The following is a 17,852-nucleotide window of genomic DNA, read 5'->3' as shown; positions in this document are numbered from 1 at the left end:
TTTTGGTCTCACGATGTAGGTGGTCTCCGTTAGCCATGGCCAGGCAGCCAGTGGTGACTTTGAGGGCGGCGTTCTGCAGAGTCTTGAGCTTTTTCCGGTGCGTTCGCTTGAGCAAGGGAGACCACACTAGAGCGCCGTAGTTGAGGACGAACCTTCCGGTGGATTTGTACGTCACAGTGAGCGTCTCGGCACTCGGGCCCCAGTTTGAGCTTGAGATGGCTGAGTATTTGAGTACGAGTATGGAGTATTTTTGGTTCCTTGGTTGACACGTTTGGCCGTGTACTAAGCGTGAGGACCGAAGGGAAGCATGGCGTCAAGTACGACGCCCATGATTTTTGGGTGGTTGACAGTTGGGATCCGCAGGTTATTGATTCTGATTGGTAGATTCGTCCGAAATTCGCCCGTGAAAGTGGTGAACAGGGTGGCCGTACTTTTTTCAACGGACAGACGGAGTTTACGTTCGATCAGGAATTGATGTACGGTGTCGAGGTAGTTGTTCACACGCGGCATTGATGCTGTTGCCTAGATCGAGATGTCAACGGCATGCGACGTGAGAGCGACATTGGCGGGCGGCGTGGGGATTTTTGACATATATGGATTGAACAAGAGTGGGGATAGAACATCACCCTGAGGCACGCCTATTTGTATCCGCCGGTAGCGTGAGCGACAGTTTCTGAATTCAATGAAGGACGACCGTTCGCGGAGTTTCTGTTGTGTACGCCTATTTCCATGCCGGTGTCATATTAGACAGAAGTTGCCCAATCACTGGACTGTTTCAAGAGTTTTGTTACCGAAGAAAAGTCATTTTTTTTAAAGCACTGTGACCCAGGGGTTACCACCTTTGCCTCCCAGTTCTGAGGTTCTGTGTTTGAGTCTCAAGTTTGCATGTTCTCCCCCCACCACCCCCCCGGTTTTCTCTGAATACTCCGGTTTATAGAAAGGGATTGAAGCGATTGAAGCTACCTTTTGATCTCAAGGGACAGTTATTTTTCCCCACTCGTCTGAGACCGAGCCGCTGCCATTATCTCCCCCTCTCCCCCATATTAATTACAGATGTGAAGGATTAGCAGAATGTCGCATTTTTAAGCTTGCGTGGCTGTGGCGTCTGTCGCACATGAACGTCAAACATGTATGCAACCCTTAGGGTGATGAATAGCATCCACGGGGTTCATCTTTCAACACGCTACTTTAAATCTGTCATCAGGAGAATTGGCTACGTCTACTTACAAAATGAGACAATTGGTTAATATATGAACATACCTGTGTAACGTCAACATTTACAACCTTATTGAATTTCAATTTGTCTTTCTGGCTGCCTTTGCTAGCTCTATGCGAGCTAAGATCTAAGCAAAGTGGCAGACGGGATTACGGTCCAGACCTGCCAAGCTGTGCGTGTCTGTCTTTGTTTACGTTCCTTATTATAGCTGCAAAAGCGTCATTGTAACCGCTGGCTTTGTCCGACCAGTTGCAAATAATTCTCGTGATGGCATTTCGTTTCAGTGATTGTCTTCTTGACGTCTGGATTTTTAATCCCTCTTTCTGCTCTTTTGCTGATGCGTTGGTGTTTCGTTTTTGTTTCTTTATTGTTGGGCTCGTTGCTGCTTTGAATGAAGAAATGAAAGAACGTACGTTAATATCTGCATCTCCTTAAAAAGAGCAGAAAGGCCCCCCCCCCCAAGCAGCTCAAGCAACGTTGCTTTACCAGGCTTAATAGCGACACAAGATGGCAGAGATTGGTTAATTAGATTTGAATGATTAGATAATTGGATAGAACTTGTAGCGTTACAAGGGTGCTTGATTCCTTATCAAACAATTTATGGTATTTAACCACAAATGTTGATGGAACAGATAATCTCGATCCGCGTGACGAAAGTAAAATAGGTCTCACACGCGTTCCCAGGGTATTGCTTGAGACTGAGCTGGACTATCATGATAAATTGCACCTGCAGACCTCGCGATTGACCCGGGCGAAATTTTTAAGGCCCGATCGGCAAGTATTCGGACCGCCGAGGTTCCGCTGTAGCTAGAGAAATCTATCAAGACTTTTAGGCGCCGCTCGACCCTATCGTCTTGAAACCTACTTCCTGAATCATTGTAGTTTTCCACCGAGATCCAACAGACGGCTTTATTCTCGTGCCCTTCTAACATACAGAGAAGGATTTATTGAAGTCCCCAAATAATACCAGGAGAATGAAAGTTGATCCGGTGTCAGATTATACAGAAAGACTGACAATGAGATTCCTCGGGTCAGCTGTTCAAATGGCAAAACATATCCGACTTCAGAGGCCAGGAGATATCAGATCGCCCTGTGCCTTAAAGCCCCCATCCCCCGTCCCCCTCCCCGCAACGTATGTACCTGCAGAATTTATTTATATATTTGTCGGTAACAAACTCGAAACTCCGTGTCCCCTTTCAATTCCCCCAAGAGCTGATTGGATTTGCGACGGTCGCGGCTCCCTCGTTGCAATCTCTTTAAAACCCACCTCGGAGATACGATAATGTACACCGACTTTATTGCCAAGTGCCGCACACAAATACACGTAGACGCACGGTGTACGCGCTCATCAGTCTCTTTGTCTTAGAGGGCACCCGTGTGCACGCGGAGCGCCCCAGGGCACCGACTCTGTCGTTTTATCTATAAATACCCTTAACACTTCTATTTTAGTTCACATTTTCACAAGCCTGAGAGGTTGGCGCGAAAGGTTGAAAGTGGGGTTTTTTTGGAGTGCGTTTTATCTTCGGACTTTGATTTTGGAACCTTTTGTTTTTAGAGGGGGGGGGGGGTCAAATTACCCTCCAATAACGTCATCAAAATGAATCAAAAGAAGCAGTGTTGACAAATACTGTGGAATGTTTTGAGGTCGAATAGAAACTTCTGGGACGCTGCGTGGACTTCGATTTGTTTACATCTAAGAATGAACCCATTCATAGTCAAATTGTGGCCTTCCTAAAACATTTATTAACTGCACAGGCGAAATGTTCAAAAGGACGTACGATTGAAAATTAAAGGCATTTCCGTTTATTAAAAAAAAAATGGAAAAGATCATTTGAAATGGGCGGCACGGTGGATCAGCTGGTAAAGCGTTGGCCTCACAGTTCTGAAGAGCCGGGTTCAATCCCAGCCCCGGTCAGGGTGTACCCCCGCCTCCTGCCCGTTGACAGCTGGGATAAAGTCCGGCACTCCCGCGACCCTCGTGAGGATAAGCGGCAAAGAAAATGGATGAATTGATGATTTGAAATGGGTGTTTTGATTTGCGATCGTGGTCTGAGAACCAATTAAACTTGTATGTCAAGGCACCACTGGACTTCATTGCTTGATACAATAGTAATGACACAGTAGCGGTGAGCCACATGTACAAATTGTACTGCATCTGTGATTGAAAATGTTTTTATTGTCTCTTCTGGGCGGTGTAACGCAACCAATTTTCACATCTCAAGAGTTGAACATTGAAAATCAGCTGGACACGAACGAGAGCGGCATCCCAGGTACTTGAGCTCGGCGCAGTAATTATGGAACCGGTCAGAGCAGGACACCTCCTGGCCCCCCAAGACACGCGATTGGTACTAATGAACTAATATCGCTACAGCTGATTGGACACTAAGTAACACGATCGCAGGTGATATCGGGGGTTGTAAGGGCAAGGCAAGGTGGGGCTTTTGGTGACCCCTTTCTACTTCCTGCCCGGGCAGTTCATCCGTTTTAATTCTCGAGTATTTTTTTTTTTTTTTTTTACATTTAGCAAGAACAAGAATTAGATTTTTTTTTATCCATCCATCCAATTTCTTTGCCGCTTAGGGTTAGGAGTGCTGGAGCCTGTCCCAGCTGTCAATGGGCAGGAGGCGGGGTACAACCTGAACTGGTTGGCAGCCAACCGCAGGGCACATAGCAACAAACAACCACTCGCACCATGGGGCAATTTAGAGTGTCCAATTAATGTTGCATGTTTTTGGGATGTGGGAGGAAAACGGAGTACCCGGATTAAAACCCACGCAGGCATGGTGGGAACATGCAAACTCCACACAGGCGGGTCCGGGATTGAACCCGGGACCTCAGAACTGAGAGGTCAACGTTTTCCAGCTGAGTCACCGTGCCACCCTTAGATTTTTTTTTTAACCCATGGCAGGGTGGCAATTTTTTGCCTTATTGAGATAAAAGTCTCTTAACACACCACAATCAAGGAAACAACACTTCTTTTTCGTTTATTGCATAAAACAAAGGGCAAACAAGATGTACCCTCTCAGGGGCAGCGTCCCAACACTGGGACGGGTATGTTATCGGTTTTGTGAAGCGGTACGTACTATAGATATGTTTATAAATTAATTCTTACTCTAGAACAACACTTACGCATTAATAATACTGATGGATTAGCATTTTGAAGCTTGAAACTTGGTTGCATACTGACCTTTCTCGCTTTCTTCTCTTGGAAAACACTCCACGTGTTCTTGAGGCAACCACGTTGGGTCAGGAAGAAAAGGAAATAACTCCGTGCTAACTTTGACCGATGAGTTATCCTCTCCTGATACCAAATTATGGCTTCAGATGAAAACACTTAAATATTTTTATATACTGAAGGATATAATGCGTGAAAATCATGATGTCCCAAAAATGGGATGCTGCCCACGAACGGGTTAATTTAGCTAAAAAAAAAAAAAAAAAAAAAAACATTAAATTTTGATACCAGTACTTGTCTTCATTAGGGTCAACGGTGAGCTGTTAACTATACTAGTTGACTTTGGACAAGAGGCTGGACCACCTGGACTGGTCGCCAGCCAATCACAGTGAAACTATAGACAAACATGGATTCATACTCTCAGGCACACCCTTGGGCATTCTTCAATTAACCTCAGAAGTGTCCTTTTGGAATGTGGGAGGTAACTGCAGTGCCAGAAGTAAACCTACGTACACATTGGAAGAACACGCGAACCCCACACAAGAAGGCCGAAGCCAAATTTGAACTAGAACCTCAAAACTGTGAGGTAGACTTGCTAACAACTCGGTCTTTATTGGACAAACCCAAAATTGCAAAGTCTTTTCAATGTATTCAATTGAACACTGTACACTGATAAAGTTTGATTTTTTTTCTGTCAAAATTTCCGTCATTTATAATTTGATGTTTATGGCCCGTTCCCCAAAAAACTGAGACCACTTTGTGTTCCATCTCCTTTCCTTTTAACAACTCCGTAAGTACTTGGGAACTGACAACTGTTTGGTCCCTCACTAGGATCTGTTTGCCCTGGGTGACCCTGCCTGGGGCCTGAAACCCCAAACAAGTTAGCTCCCAGGTTTATTGTGGGGACCCCCCCACCCCCCACCATTATAAGGTGACGGCTCAATGAGAGGGCCGCCTCGATTACAAGTTATAAAATAAAATAATTATCACACCCTTGCTTACTTCTCTTTGCCCATTATGCCACGCCGTGGCGCCATCTTGACTGCATCGTGGCTGGCTCGGGGCCCGCCATCATCCGTTTTGCTGAACATAATTTGCAGTCAGTGGCATGGGTGTGTAATGTCAGAGATTTAAAAAAATAATAATTATATATATTTTTTTACCATCAGCCATATTAATTATGTAAAAAAATGAGTAATCATGTCATTTTTAGTGTAATAAAATGTCTTCTGAACTTCGTGTTTGTCGAGTGGATGTACTTGGGGAAAAAAGCACAAGATGAGCAAATGTGTGTGTGTGTTAACAGTGGTATTACATTAGCTTCGATCACAGTTATGAAATTCAATTAAATGCTATATCTAAGCCTTTCTCGTTCCCCGGCGTGCTGAGGAATTGTTTATTTTCAGCTTTATGTCTTATCTCCGCCAATTGCCATTTTATTAAGCGCGTGATACAATATCTGCTGAGCCTTTTTTACTTCGTGTGTCTGTTTGCATGAAGGGAACATGAAACCCTGATTGCACTTAATAAATAAGCCTAAGAAGATACAGAAGAGAGCGTCCCAGTGTGGCGGATGATCGTCTTTTTGATTTGGCTGCTATATTAATCTCTTACTCTTTTTTTTTTTTTTTTAATGTGCACGTAACAAAAAGGTACACTGGAGCGTGAACCTGTCTCACTTTGTTTCGTTGTCAAAGTGACACACAAAAAAACAAAAAAAAGAAGCAAATTCTGGATGAATCACAGCTTTATTGACGTGACACTTTTTTTTTTTAGTCGTCTGTACACTTGTCTCTATTAGATGACATAAAGCGCATATGAGCGTGTTTTTGATTTGTTTAACAGTCCTCTCTTTTTTCCTGTGTGCGCAGTGTATTCTGGGATCTGTACTGTGCCGCCCCGGACAGGAGGGAGACATGTGAACATTCCAGCGAGGCCAAGGCCTTCCACGATTATGTGAGTCAGCCATAGCACACCGCACTACCACCCGTCACTCACTAGTTGGGGGAGGGGAACGGGGACAGGGGGGGCGGGGGGGTGTCTCTTGCATTGACGTGAGGTTCTGTGCTTTTCTGTGGTTGTGCTGCTGGTTTCTGTTTTGTTTTGTTTTTTTGAAGACTTTTTTTTTTTTAAAAACATGCTGGGGTTGCTGTGTGTGTGTATTTTTTTCTTTTATTGGAAAGCCTCCATTCATCCATCTTTTGAATAATGTGTTCCTGGCAGTCCATCACTTTTCACGTTTATGTATCACTCGCTGTGGTTAAAATATGACAACAAGCCGCAATGCAAATGCGTCCGCCGGCTCCTGTTTTGGAAACATATTTTACAGGAGGGGTGGCCAGACTTTTTTTTTTACCCCACAATCTACTTCTCAAACATCCGGCCTCTCGTGATCGACGGGTGGGGGTGACTTTTTTTTTTTTTTTTTAAATAGCTTAGTGGTTCGAGCATTTGTTTGGTAAACCAGGGGTCGTGAGTTCGTATCTCCCAAGAGGGGTTGCGTCATGAAGGGCATCTGGCGTAAAAACTGTGGCAAACAAATATGATCGTTCACCTGAGATGTCACGCTGTGGCGACCCCTAACGGGACAAGCCGGAAAAAAATTTACTTTTTTTTTTTTTTTTTTAGAATGCCGAATAATGAAATAGAATGACCAATTCACAAAGATCTACCCACTACAAAAATGCACAACATATTTATTTTAAAGTATATTGAGGATTCTTTATGTGTGAATGTATGTTTGTGTGCCTTGCATAACCGCGTGAGCCAATATTACACAACATAATTAACTTAAAACATTTTTTGTAACTATCTGAGTTCACGTTGACGATCACAAAACATCACACGAATGAAAATGCACACCTGGGTTGTCGCTCACATCAGTGGATTCGTCCTACTGCAGTGAGAAACACTCACAATCTGAGATGTGTGTGTGTGTGCGGCCAATTGGGATTTTAGTTTGTTCACTTTTCTCATTCTCAGCTTGCTTTTCAGCGGAATGTCCGTGTCGTATTTTCCATAAACAGTTCGAAAATGTCGTGGCACATTTCACTCCACTGGTAGATGAGGCAAAAAATTGTCCGCCTCCCATTCCGTATGAAAGTGATACGTTTTTGTTTTCTTTACTGCACCATCCATACTTATGTTTAAGATTTCTTAAGCGAGAGCTTAAAATGGGGGGGGGGGGGGACGACTCACCGACAGCGTGTTTTCCTGTTGCTGTTTGCAGATGCGCAGTGAGCTAAAGTTTTAAAAAAAATATGGCTTTTTTTTTTTTTTTGCCACGCCGTCGCAATCAACGCATTGAGCACCCGTGTTTTCTAATATACCTCAGTCGAAATAAGCTCGAGCACTCCCGTGACCCTTGTGAGGATAAGCGGCTTGGAAAACGGCCAAGGACGTGCCTCAGGATTTCTCTCTGAATCGCAATATACTTTGGCCTCAACATGCTTGAAAGTCATCAATTTGAACAAGAGTATCCTGCGGTAAAATTCATTTTCCGACACAGTGCCCCCCCCCCCCCCCCCACCACGTTTGAGAATGTGAGAGGGTGAACTTTAAAGATCTTTGTGACCGCAGCATGGAGTTTGTCCAAGTGGAGTCGCCGTAGCACATCTGCTGCGGCTTCACTTCCGCCCGCGTTTCGGGTAACCGCAGTCGCTCAGATACTTTACCGCCGCACTTCCTCAAACGCTGACCCCTGAACTCTCGGCTCTTGAGAGGAAGCGTCCCCCGATGAAAGGTCACACCGCGGCCCGTATTATTTATTGGTCCACGAAAGGTCAGCGCGCATAAAGCAGCCGGCTGATCACTGAAGCGCATTAGCGCTCAGGCACACAACACGACGGACGCATACGCCACGTAAAGTACATTTAAGAAGCCTCCCCAGTCGTGGCTTGAGGGGCGATAAAAGGTCGGGGTCTCGGGTCCCCTTGACCCCGTCATCTTCTGAAGAGTCGCAGTGGTCAATCAGTAACACCCGCGCACGTATAAAATGCATTTCCTTGGGAAACCCATCGATCACATCAAATCTGCGCGAATGTCTTTGTGGCTCGAGCTCATCGTATTACCCCGGAGAACCGCTCGCTCCTTTTAAAAGGCATCTGCACTTTACTTTAATTGGATTGACACTTTATTATGTGTAATAGACAGAAACAGAGCTGTGTTATGTTAAAAGCAGGGATAATACATGTGTTTACATGGAAGGTATTATTCCAATATGGTCCACGTTTCCACAATTGACTTCGGGGCAAATTAACAATTCATTACTGAGCACTTTTGAATATATGCAGTTTAATAACACTTATTTAATGGGAAAGGAGAATTTTCCCCGAATGTGTTGAACTGCTGTTTCCGTGCCACTCCGTAAAAATAATGGTGCCCCCCAGGAGTTGTCATAGCGGACGTCGTGGATGTATTCGGCAAACGGGAGGAGTGAATCGACGGCAGTCAAACAGCGGGCTTCGATCGGACCTCGAGATGCGATTAGTCCGCGATCAATTCCGCGATTCAATCAATGGATTGTTGTGCCCAGCTCGAATGTAAAGCGCACCTGAACCTGAAGGATTTGTTTCAGGACGTCACAATTGCGGTTCCTTTCCAAAGTCTCCTGGGAAAGGTTTAGACATGAGCCTTATGAAATGCTAAAAAAATGTAGATAACAGTACATAAGCTCCAATACTCTCGCGCCCCTTGTGAGGATAAGCGGCTAAGAAAATGGATGGTAATAGTACATCGTATAGTTGGATAGCATAAAGTGTGTGTGCATGTATAGATGGATACTAGTCAGTGGGGAAACTACCATTTTTACCCTTCACATTTCATTTTTTAGGCCCTTGGCAATCCATCCATCCATTTTCTTCACCGCTTATCCTCACGAGGGTCGCGAGGATTGCTGGAGCCTATCCCAGCTGTCAACGGGCAGGAGGCGGGGTACAGCCTGAACTGGTTGCCAGCCAATCGCAGGGCACATGGAGACATAGACAAACAGCTGCACTAACAATCACACCTTGGGGCAATTTACAGTGTCCAATTAATGTTGCATGTTTTTGGGATGTGGGCGGAAACCGCAGGCACGGGGAGAACACTCAAACTTCACACAGGCGGGTCCGGGATCGAACCCGGGACCTCAGAACTGTGAGGACAACGCTTTACCAGCTGATTCACCGTGCTGCCCACCGTTGCCAATCTAACACTTTTTATGACACCTGACAACCAAACATATTACATTGTTGTTACATTGTTCATGTCACGCGCGTGTGCGTGGAGGCGCTCGCGGAAACATTTTGCGTACGTGCGCACATTGGACCGCCATAAGATTAATTACATGGTTAATTAAAGCTAGTAGTTAATTAAATCTGACAACGGTGCCTAATTAATCTAAATGCCATATAATTTGCTACACCTTTCTGCAGAGGTAGGCCAGCTGGATACGTGCGCTCGGGTGCTTAAATGACTGCCGGCCCGGCCGAACTTTAACGTGCGCGGGCCTTAAAGATGTGTGTTTTAAAGCAGGCAGCGCGTTAGAGCCGGGAGTCTACGCGAGTTCAAGGATGCAGCCGATGATGCTTAAGCTTTGACCCGACTGGAGTTGAGGGAGTCGGTTCAGGAGCGGGGCCGGGTGACTGAGTGGGCTTGAAGAGCGAGCGCCGCTTGTTGGCCTTCAGTTCGGCGGCGCCGATCTGTCTCCGAGGTCAGAAAATTAGCCTCCGCCTCGCCTCTGCACGTTGAGTTACTTTGTAAGCGGATGTCAGAACCTTTAACCCAAAGAGTCAGTCCACACTGAAAGCTCCGGACGTTTCTCCGTCATCCCAGTTGACTTTAACACGAAAATTCCCCATGGAGATATTTGGAATATGTGCTGCAATTGATTAGTGTCCAATTTTGGGTTCACCCCACTTCTCCAAAGCCAGGTGGAAAAGGCTCCAGCTCGCTCCACTGAGAATGAGCACCGTAGAAAATCTAAGAATAGATATATCTGCATAAAAAGAAACATTAGGTAAAACTCTTAAAACAGGGTTGAGGGGATGATCTATCTATCTGTCTGTCTGTCTGTCTGTCTGCCTGTCTGTCTGTCTGTCTATCTATCTATCTATCTATCTATCTATCTATCTATCTATCTATCTATCTATCTATCTATCTATCTATCTATCTATCTATCTATCTATCTATCTATCTATCTATCTATCTATCTATCTATCTATCTATCTATCTATCTATCTATCTATGACTCAATGCAGGCGCATTGTCAGATTTTTTTTACTGCGCGACTGCCAACAAAGCTAATGATTAATTGCCTTGTCAAATGCAACCAGTGGGGCATAATTTTCCTCCACAAAATAATTTTCACTCTCTCGATGTTTATTTGAAGGTAAGCCGTTTAAATGCATCACGTTTGATAACCTGTCGCTCTATTAATTCTGACGGCACCGCTCAGCAAGCTGTTCAATCACGATGTTCCGGCCCGTGTGGTCTGCGCGGCTCCGTAGACTCGCTTCATTCTGTAGTCGTTTGTCTTGTCCTGATCGTCCGCCGTGTAAGCAAAATGTTTCCGCTTCTCACCGTGTGCATCATTTTCCTTAACGAGCAAGCGCGGCTGGCTTGTGGCCATTTTGAAAACGATCTTTTAGAATGAAGACCCCGCCCACCACAGACTAGGCCTGTTAGCCTAACCGATACCGATCGGTGAAAAATGATATGCTTTGATGCCCCATCACGTGACGGGGCAAGAAACCGCTATACTCTATTACTAATGCAATGTAAAACACAACACATTTGTAATATTCTCAATTTTGATCACAAGTGACAAGCCTATAGCAGCAAACTAGTCGGTGGCTATTATGAGAAGCTAATGTAGCAAATGATGTCTACACTCTGGAATGGAAAATTACCAGTGCAGGTAAGTAGGTGAAGCAGCATGTGGCTCAACGCCCAAGGTTCTTCTTGTATGCCTTGCTCCCTCTTTAATAGTCTACAAAAGTACAGTAATCCGTCATTTATCATTGGGTTGAGTCTCCATACCGCCCTTCTCATCGGTGAAATCCACAAAATACAGCTGCGTAAATCTTCCCCACGCTAATACGAACTTCTCCTCTACTCTTATAAGCACTTTCTATACTCTTAAGCACATTTTAAACTCTTAAATATACAGTAATGAACGGTAGCACTGTACACTATGTACATTCCTGGTTAAGTGTGTTTTAATAGTATTTTAATTTTTCTTTGGAATTAAAGTTTAAAGTGCAAGCATTTGGTTTTCCGCAAAACTAATTACAGCATACAGTGAAAATCCCGCAATGTGAATAATTAAAATAAACAACGCGGTGAATCTGCGATTAGTGAGGGAATACTGTACTCATTTCTTCTTCCTTTCTGACGACCGCCAGAAAAAAAACCCAACAAGCATTCATCGTTTGATGTTTTCTGAAATGACGTTTAGCGAGTTGCACTTTATTTTCCCCGTAACAGCAGTAATGCAGACGTTAAGTGATGACTTGGGAGGGATCCGCAATCCGCCAGGAAGTGCGGTACGAACGGGTGAGTGCGACTCTTGCCTTTTGTGCAACGCAGAAGCGGAACCATCGGGGTCGACGCCGTGTGAATCCCCGGGGTGACGAGGGGTCTGTCTGCCTCTGATTAACTCGGGCTCGCCGGTCCCCCGGGGACCGAGCGGCCCGATCAAGCCTCGCTCGTGGCCCCTTGCTGATAACGGCTCCCTCGGTCCGTCCCCCCCCCCCCCCACCGGGTGGCAGAGTGAAAAACAAGGCAATTCCCAAAACGACTAGCGAGCGCGCGCGCGCTTCGCCCGGCGTGTCTGCTCTGAGACAGGAATGTGGGGAAGATTAATCAAGATTGTTTGAAGAGGGGCAGCAGGGCCATGCAGTGGTTAGCACGTCTGCCCCCCCCCCACCCCCACCCCCAGTTCTGAGATTAGTGTTTGAATCTTGTCTCTGGCCTTCCTGCGTGGAGTCCTGTGTGCATGTTCTTGGCGGTGGTGATCAGACTTCTCAGCATTGTGGCCATCATGCATCTATGACTGCCTTACAATCAAGAGATGCTGGTTCTAGTCTCTGGTCTTCCCATTTTGGCATGAATTTTCTCCTGATACTCCTTCCATCCATTCATCCATCCATTTTCTTCACCGCTTATCCTCACAAGGGTCACGGGGAGTGCTGGAGCCTATCCAAGCTGTCAACGGGCAGGAGGCGGGGTACACCAGCCAATCGCAGGGCACATCGAGACTAACCGCCGCACTCACAATCACACCTATGGACAATTTAGAGTCTTCAATTAATGTAGATTTTTGGGATGTGGGAGGAAACCAGAGTGCCCGAGAAAATTCACGTAAGCACGAGGAGAACATGCAAACTCCACACAGGGAGGGCCGGGATTGAACCCAGATCCTCAGAACTGTGAGGCCAACGCTTTACCAGCTGCGCCACCATCCCGCCCTCTTCCTCCCAGATTTCCCAAAATGTTCTTTGAAGAGGTGGCACGGTGGCTCAGCTGGTAAAGCGTTGGCCTCACATTTCTGAGGTCCCGGGTTCAATCCCGGACCCACTTGTGGGCCGTTTGCATGTTCCCTCCGTGTCTGTGTGGGTTTCCTCCAGGCACTCCGGTTTCCTCCCACATTCCAAAAACACGCAACATTAATTGGACATTCTAAATTGCCCCGAGGTGTGATTGTGAGTGCGACTCTTTGTCTCTATGTGCCCTCCTATTGGCTCGCGACCAGTTCAGGGTGTACCCTGGATGGATGGATGTTCTTTGAAGACCTTAAACCAGGGATGTCAAACTCATTTTTTGTCACGGACCACATTTGATTTACGGTTCGCCTCAGAGGCCCATTACGCCCGTGAAACCATAAAAATCTTTAACCGCCTTATCATATTTACATGTGAAATTTGTGCACTCGTTTTGGAATTAGAAATCAGGAGTAATGCATTTTTCCACTCTTGTTGTTTGGTAGCACAAAAATTGCTTGTACTCTCTCAACGTTATCATTTATGATATGGTTTGAGCAAAAATCACGGAAGTTGAATGCATAGGATTTGCCTTCGCGGGCCACATAAAATTATGCGGCTGGCCGGATCTGGCCCCTGGACCTTGAGTTTGACACCTGTGCCCTAAACTATCCATAAATGAGAATGTGACTAAATATGGTCGATGTGGTCCTCTTTACAATATCAGATACGTGCGGCATAAATGACATTTAGTCGTTTGTGCGCATCCGGGGATTTCTTCGGCTGCTTGGCAACAGCGTTTTGATTCCATGTTTCGCGTTGTCGAAAGCGCATCTTGCCCCTGTGTGACGTTTTGGACCCTCCAGTTTGGAAAGATAATGGAATATGAAGTGCTAATCCTCAGATTTGGGGACTGGTTGGCAGCTAATCCAGGGGAATGCGCTGGGATTGGAGGCCTGGCCGCGCTCCCGGAACCCCTGGAAAGTCCTTGTGTTGTCATGCCATAACAATGCAGCCACACTTGTATGCAAATGCCTGCACACGGACGCAGGCTCACACATTTCACAAATAGCTCAGAGGAGGCATGCTGTAGTGTGAAAATTTTTCAACAATTGAAAACAGTTTCATTGTGTTTTAATAACGTGTCTGAGTTGGGCTTTTGTCAAAATACTCCACAGATCAATTCCTGTTTTGCTGAACTTTTTTTAACAGCTGGCCTATCCCGTGCAAGTGAACCGGCCCATAAATGGCTGGACCAATAGTAAATCTGGAATTCATTAACTTGATGGAGCCAAATCTGAGATTTGCAGTTATGGTGGGGAAGAAAAACTAGGGCCCATTAAGACAAAATTGTATTTTCACTTTTTGAGGCGGCACTTCATTGTGAATGGGGAAAAAACCCCCCCCTCTTTGCCGCTTTGTTGATAAGAATCAATGAATGTGCTGCTTATCAGACGCTTACACTCTTAGCTAATGCTAATCTGAGTTTAGCATATCTTAATGTCAACAAACAATGCAGCTCAGCGTAGAAAGACTAACGAAACTAGCATCGATGTTGCGATATTATAACCCTTCAAGCAACAGATATTTGAACACAAATGGTGCAGTAACACATAGACAGACAATATAACAACACTCACAGGGATATTTTCTTGAAAAATAAATTTTACTGCATCTTACTGACCATTTAGTTGTGAAACTCTTCATTCATCCATTTTCTTAGCCGCTTATCCTCACAAGGGTCGCGGGAGTGCTGGAGCCTGGAGCTGGGATCAGCTGTCAACGGGCAGGAGGGGGGGTACACCCTGAACTGGTTGCCAGCCAATCGCAGGGCACATCAAGACAAATAACTGCACTCACAATCACACCTAGGGGCAATTTAGAGGGTCCAATTAATATTGCATGTTTTTGGGATGTGGGAGGAAATCGGAGAGCCCGGAGAAAACCCACGTAGGTATGGGGTGAACATGCAAACTCCACACAGGGAGGGCTGAGATTGAACCTGGATCCTCAGAACTGTGATAGTCTCCAGCACTCCCCGCGACCCTCGTGAGGATAAGCGGCAAAGAAAATGGATGGATGGAAGATTATTAAGGGTCTTTCGTCTTTCTTTCGAGCAAGTTACAAGCGTGCTCATGGAACAAATTCAACTCGTGTCTCAACTCAAGGCACCACCGTACCTCCGTTCAAGTGGCCTCTCTCGTCGTTTTAAGTCCTGTCGTCTTCCTGTCATTCTGCGCCTTTCTCGGCGTTTAATCACCTTCAATTCCCGAAAGAGAACAAAGTCACGTTTTGTACTCGTCTTTCCGGAATTCCTCAAAAGCACTTTGATCACGGCAACGCCGACACAGACGATGAAACGACAGAGCGGCGGTCGCCGTGTCACTTCAAATGACAAGACCGACAAATATTCAGGGACGGACGTTTCGGCTCGAGATCTCGACCCCGAACATCTGCGATCCTCGCCCGTCCGAGGTCAGCGCCCCCACGGAGGCTTCGGAGATTTTACGCCGCGAGTGCGTCACTGACACGGCGGCGCTGACAACTGTCATGATGAGGGCCGAGGTGCAAGGGCATAATCTGATATTAGTGTCCAGAAATAGACGGATAAGACCTTGTTCGCATTTGCGGAATCTAATCCGAAAGTAATCATCTATTAAAGCAACAGTAAGAATTATTGGATTTTTTTTTCTTTTCCTTGTCCAGATGGGAAGTATGATTTCCTTCTAAATCACATCACTAAATACTCTACAAATACACAGTGTTCTTTTTATTGTTCTTGTTAAAGTATGGTTAGTACCGATGCTAACATATCCCAATGTGTTTTTTTAATTTTTCCCTTGAAACTTCCTTGGGTGCTTATGTTGTTCCACAATTATTTATTTTAAGAGTGTATTATAAATACTGTATTTAGGAGAATCTTGTGAACTCTTTCTCGAAGAGTATTCGATTTTTTTGGACATTTATTCAGCTAGGATTTGACCATTTACTCCCAATGCCCAACATATTAATTGCGCAAACAGGTGTGGAAAAAGTTGTGGAATTTTTAAACTAATTAATTAATGACTACCGTAATTTCTGGCCTATGGTTTATGCGGTGGTGCAGCTAATTTGTGCATTTTTTCTGTAACGACCGCAAGGGGGCACTCAAGCTGAAAAGGTAAGAGTGAGACCGTTGGAATATATGTGCCGAGGAAGTGACTTTTACCGGTCCAGCCCTGTTAGCGCTGTGTTACTGCCGTGTCTCAAGGATTTTTACCAGTATGTTTTTTTTTTTTTTAACCGGCCCTGTTAGCGCTGTGGCACTAGTGTTAGTGTCAGCGCGGCGGTGCTAGCGTTAGCACGGGCATTTACCGGTCTGGCCCTGTTAGCGCGGCGGCGCTAGCGTTAGTGTCAGTGTTAGTGCGGGGGCGTTAGCACCAAACTCTCTGTGTACTGTCTTTCTTTGTAAATATCCCCTCAATTTGGGCACTTGTGGCTTTTACGCAGCTGCGGCGTATGTATGGGTACTGGGTGAGGTTTATAACCAGGTGCGCTCTGTAGGCTGGCGATTACGGTAATAGAGCTCCGTCAATGGTGGTGTTGCATCGCTTTGGATTTGGAATCAGCACAGCTTTTGCGTAGAAGATAAAGATTAGGGCTTGAGCTCATGACCATTAGGAGCGAGAGAAATGATACATGTTGTGAGTCCAACCAGTTTAGGCATCTCAATCTCAGACTAAGTACTATATGAATAAGTATAATATAAACGGCACGTGTCACAGTTGTTAGTAGTCATGGCGTGTCACAATTGGGATAAAAGATGACACAGCTCATTGAGTTAATGGCGAATGGGACGTTAAAAAAAAGCCTCTGACGTTCAACTTGGGCAATTCAGCAAGTCTTAATATCATTTTTAATCGGATAGAAGAGTTGCTTCCCGAATGTTCTGAACTCCTGTTTCCAGGCCGTCAGTTCACCTCCCTGCAATTAATGTCACATTATTCTTTCCAATGTGATGGAAGAATTTGAAAGTTCGCTCTTCTTTCGGCCCCACACAAGCTGCGCGGACGTCAGCCGTGTGACGCGGTACATTAGCGACGAGCCCGTAAATGAAGACGACAAACGACATAATGACGGGATGGCCGGAGGTCCGCTGCGGGCCGTTGCCAGGGGACGTTTTGGGAGGGTTAAACATTTGTCAGGCTGTACCACAGTAACAGGTGGCACAAGGGGACGCGCCGCGCTCTGTAAACAAGCTTGATGGCTCGGCCTTTTGTGTGGATGTGCGCGCGTTTTCCGGGTTGCAGCTCCAGGTGCGGTGTACTCACACCTTCCTCTTCTCCTCTGTCTTTGTCGCACTTTTTTTTTTTCGGGGGGTGCGTCGGGGAGGGGACAAAATTTACTCATCCGTTCCTTTTTCCTGCTTCCATTCCCCTCAGGTCTTTTTCACCACCAACAGCCCCCTCCCCGTATATGCCCCCCCCCTTCTGCGCTTCTCTTTTCTACGCTCCCTCCCCTCAGCACTGTCCCCCCTCCGTCTCCCTCCTCGCCCGCCTCCCATCTCGCAGGAGATTGATTGGGTAATCTGGCCGGGTGCCAGCAGTGCCCGCTTTCTCGCTCGGGGGAAGGAGAGAAGCGGGGGCGACATGACGACATGCTGGAATAATAATAACATCCATAATGTAAGCAGAATAGGGTTTTCTTTTTTCTTTTTTTCAGATGGTGAGATGAGGGAGGTGGGGGGAGGAGAGAGAGAGAGAGAGAGAGAGAGAGAGAGAGAGAGAGAGAGAGAGAGAGAGAGAGAGAGAGAGAGAGAGAGACAGCAGAGGAATGGAGTTGGCACAGCAATTTCTTTTTCTTCTTCTACTTCTTGGCCGCTTTTGCTTGAAGTGCTGCCTACACACCGTTTTCCCATCCTATCTTTTACCCCCCCCCCCCCCTCCCATATACATCCTCGGTTTGTGCCATGCAGGCACATTTTGTCTTTGGTGGTTGTTTACTGTCCCTTTTTAAGGTC

At 45.9% G+C, this 17,852-nt stretch overlaps 1 protein-coding gene across 3 annotated transcripts in view; it reads left to right on the top strand.

Moving 5' to 3' along the window:
- ssbp4 (single stranded DNA binding protein 4) overlaps positions 1 to 17,852 on the top strand; it is a 129,975-nt gene that overhangs the window by 28,705 nt on the left and 83,418 nt on the right. For all 3 annotated transcript variants that reach the window (XM_061824153.1, XM_061824155.1, XM_061824154.1), the window contains exon 4: positions 6,263 to 6,347. In XM_061824153.1, coding sequence (XP_061680137.1) covers positions 6,263 to 6,347 — 85 coding nt within the window. The remainder of the gene's footprint in view (positions 1 to 6,262; positions 6,348 to 17,852) is intronic.

Source organism: Syngnathoides biaculeatus, chromosome 7 (assembly GCF_019802595.1).
Source record: "Syngnathoides biaculeatus isolate LvHL_M chromosome 7, ASM1980259v1, whole genome shotgun sequence".
In the NCBI taxonomy this organism is placed as follows: Eukaryota; Metazoa; Chordata; class Actinopteri; order Syngnathiformes; family Syngnathidae; genus Syngnathoides; species Syngnathoides biaculeatus.
This window is presented reverse-complemented; position numbering and strand designations above follow the sequence as displayed.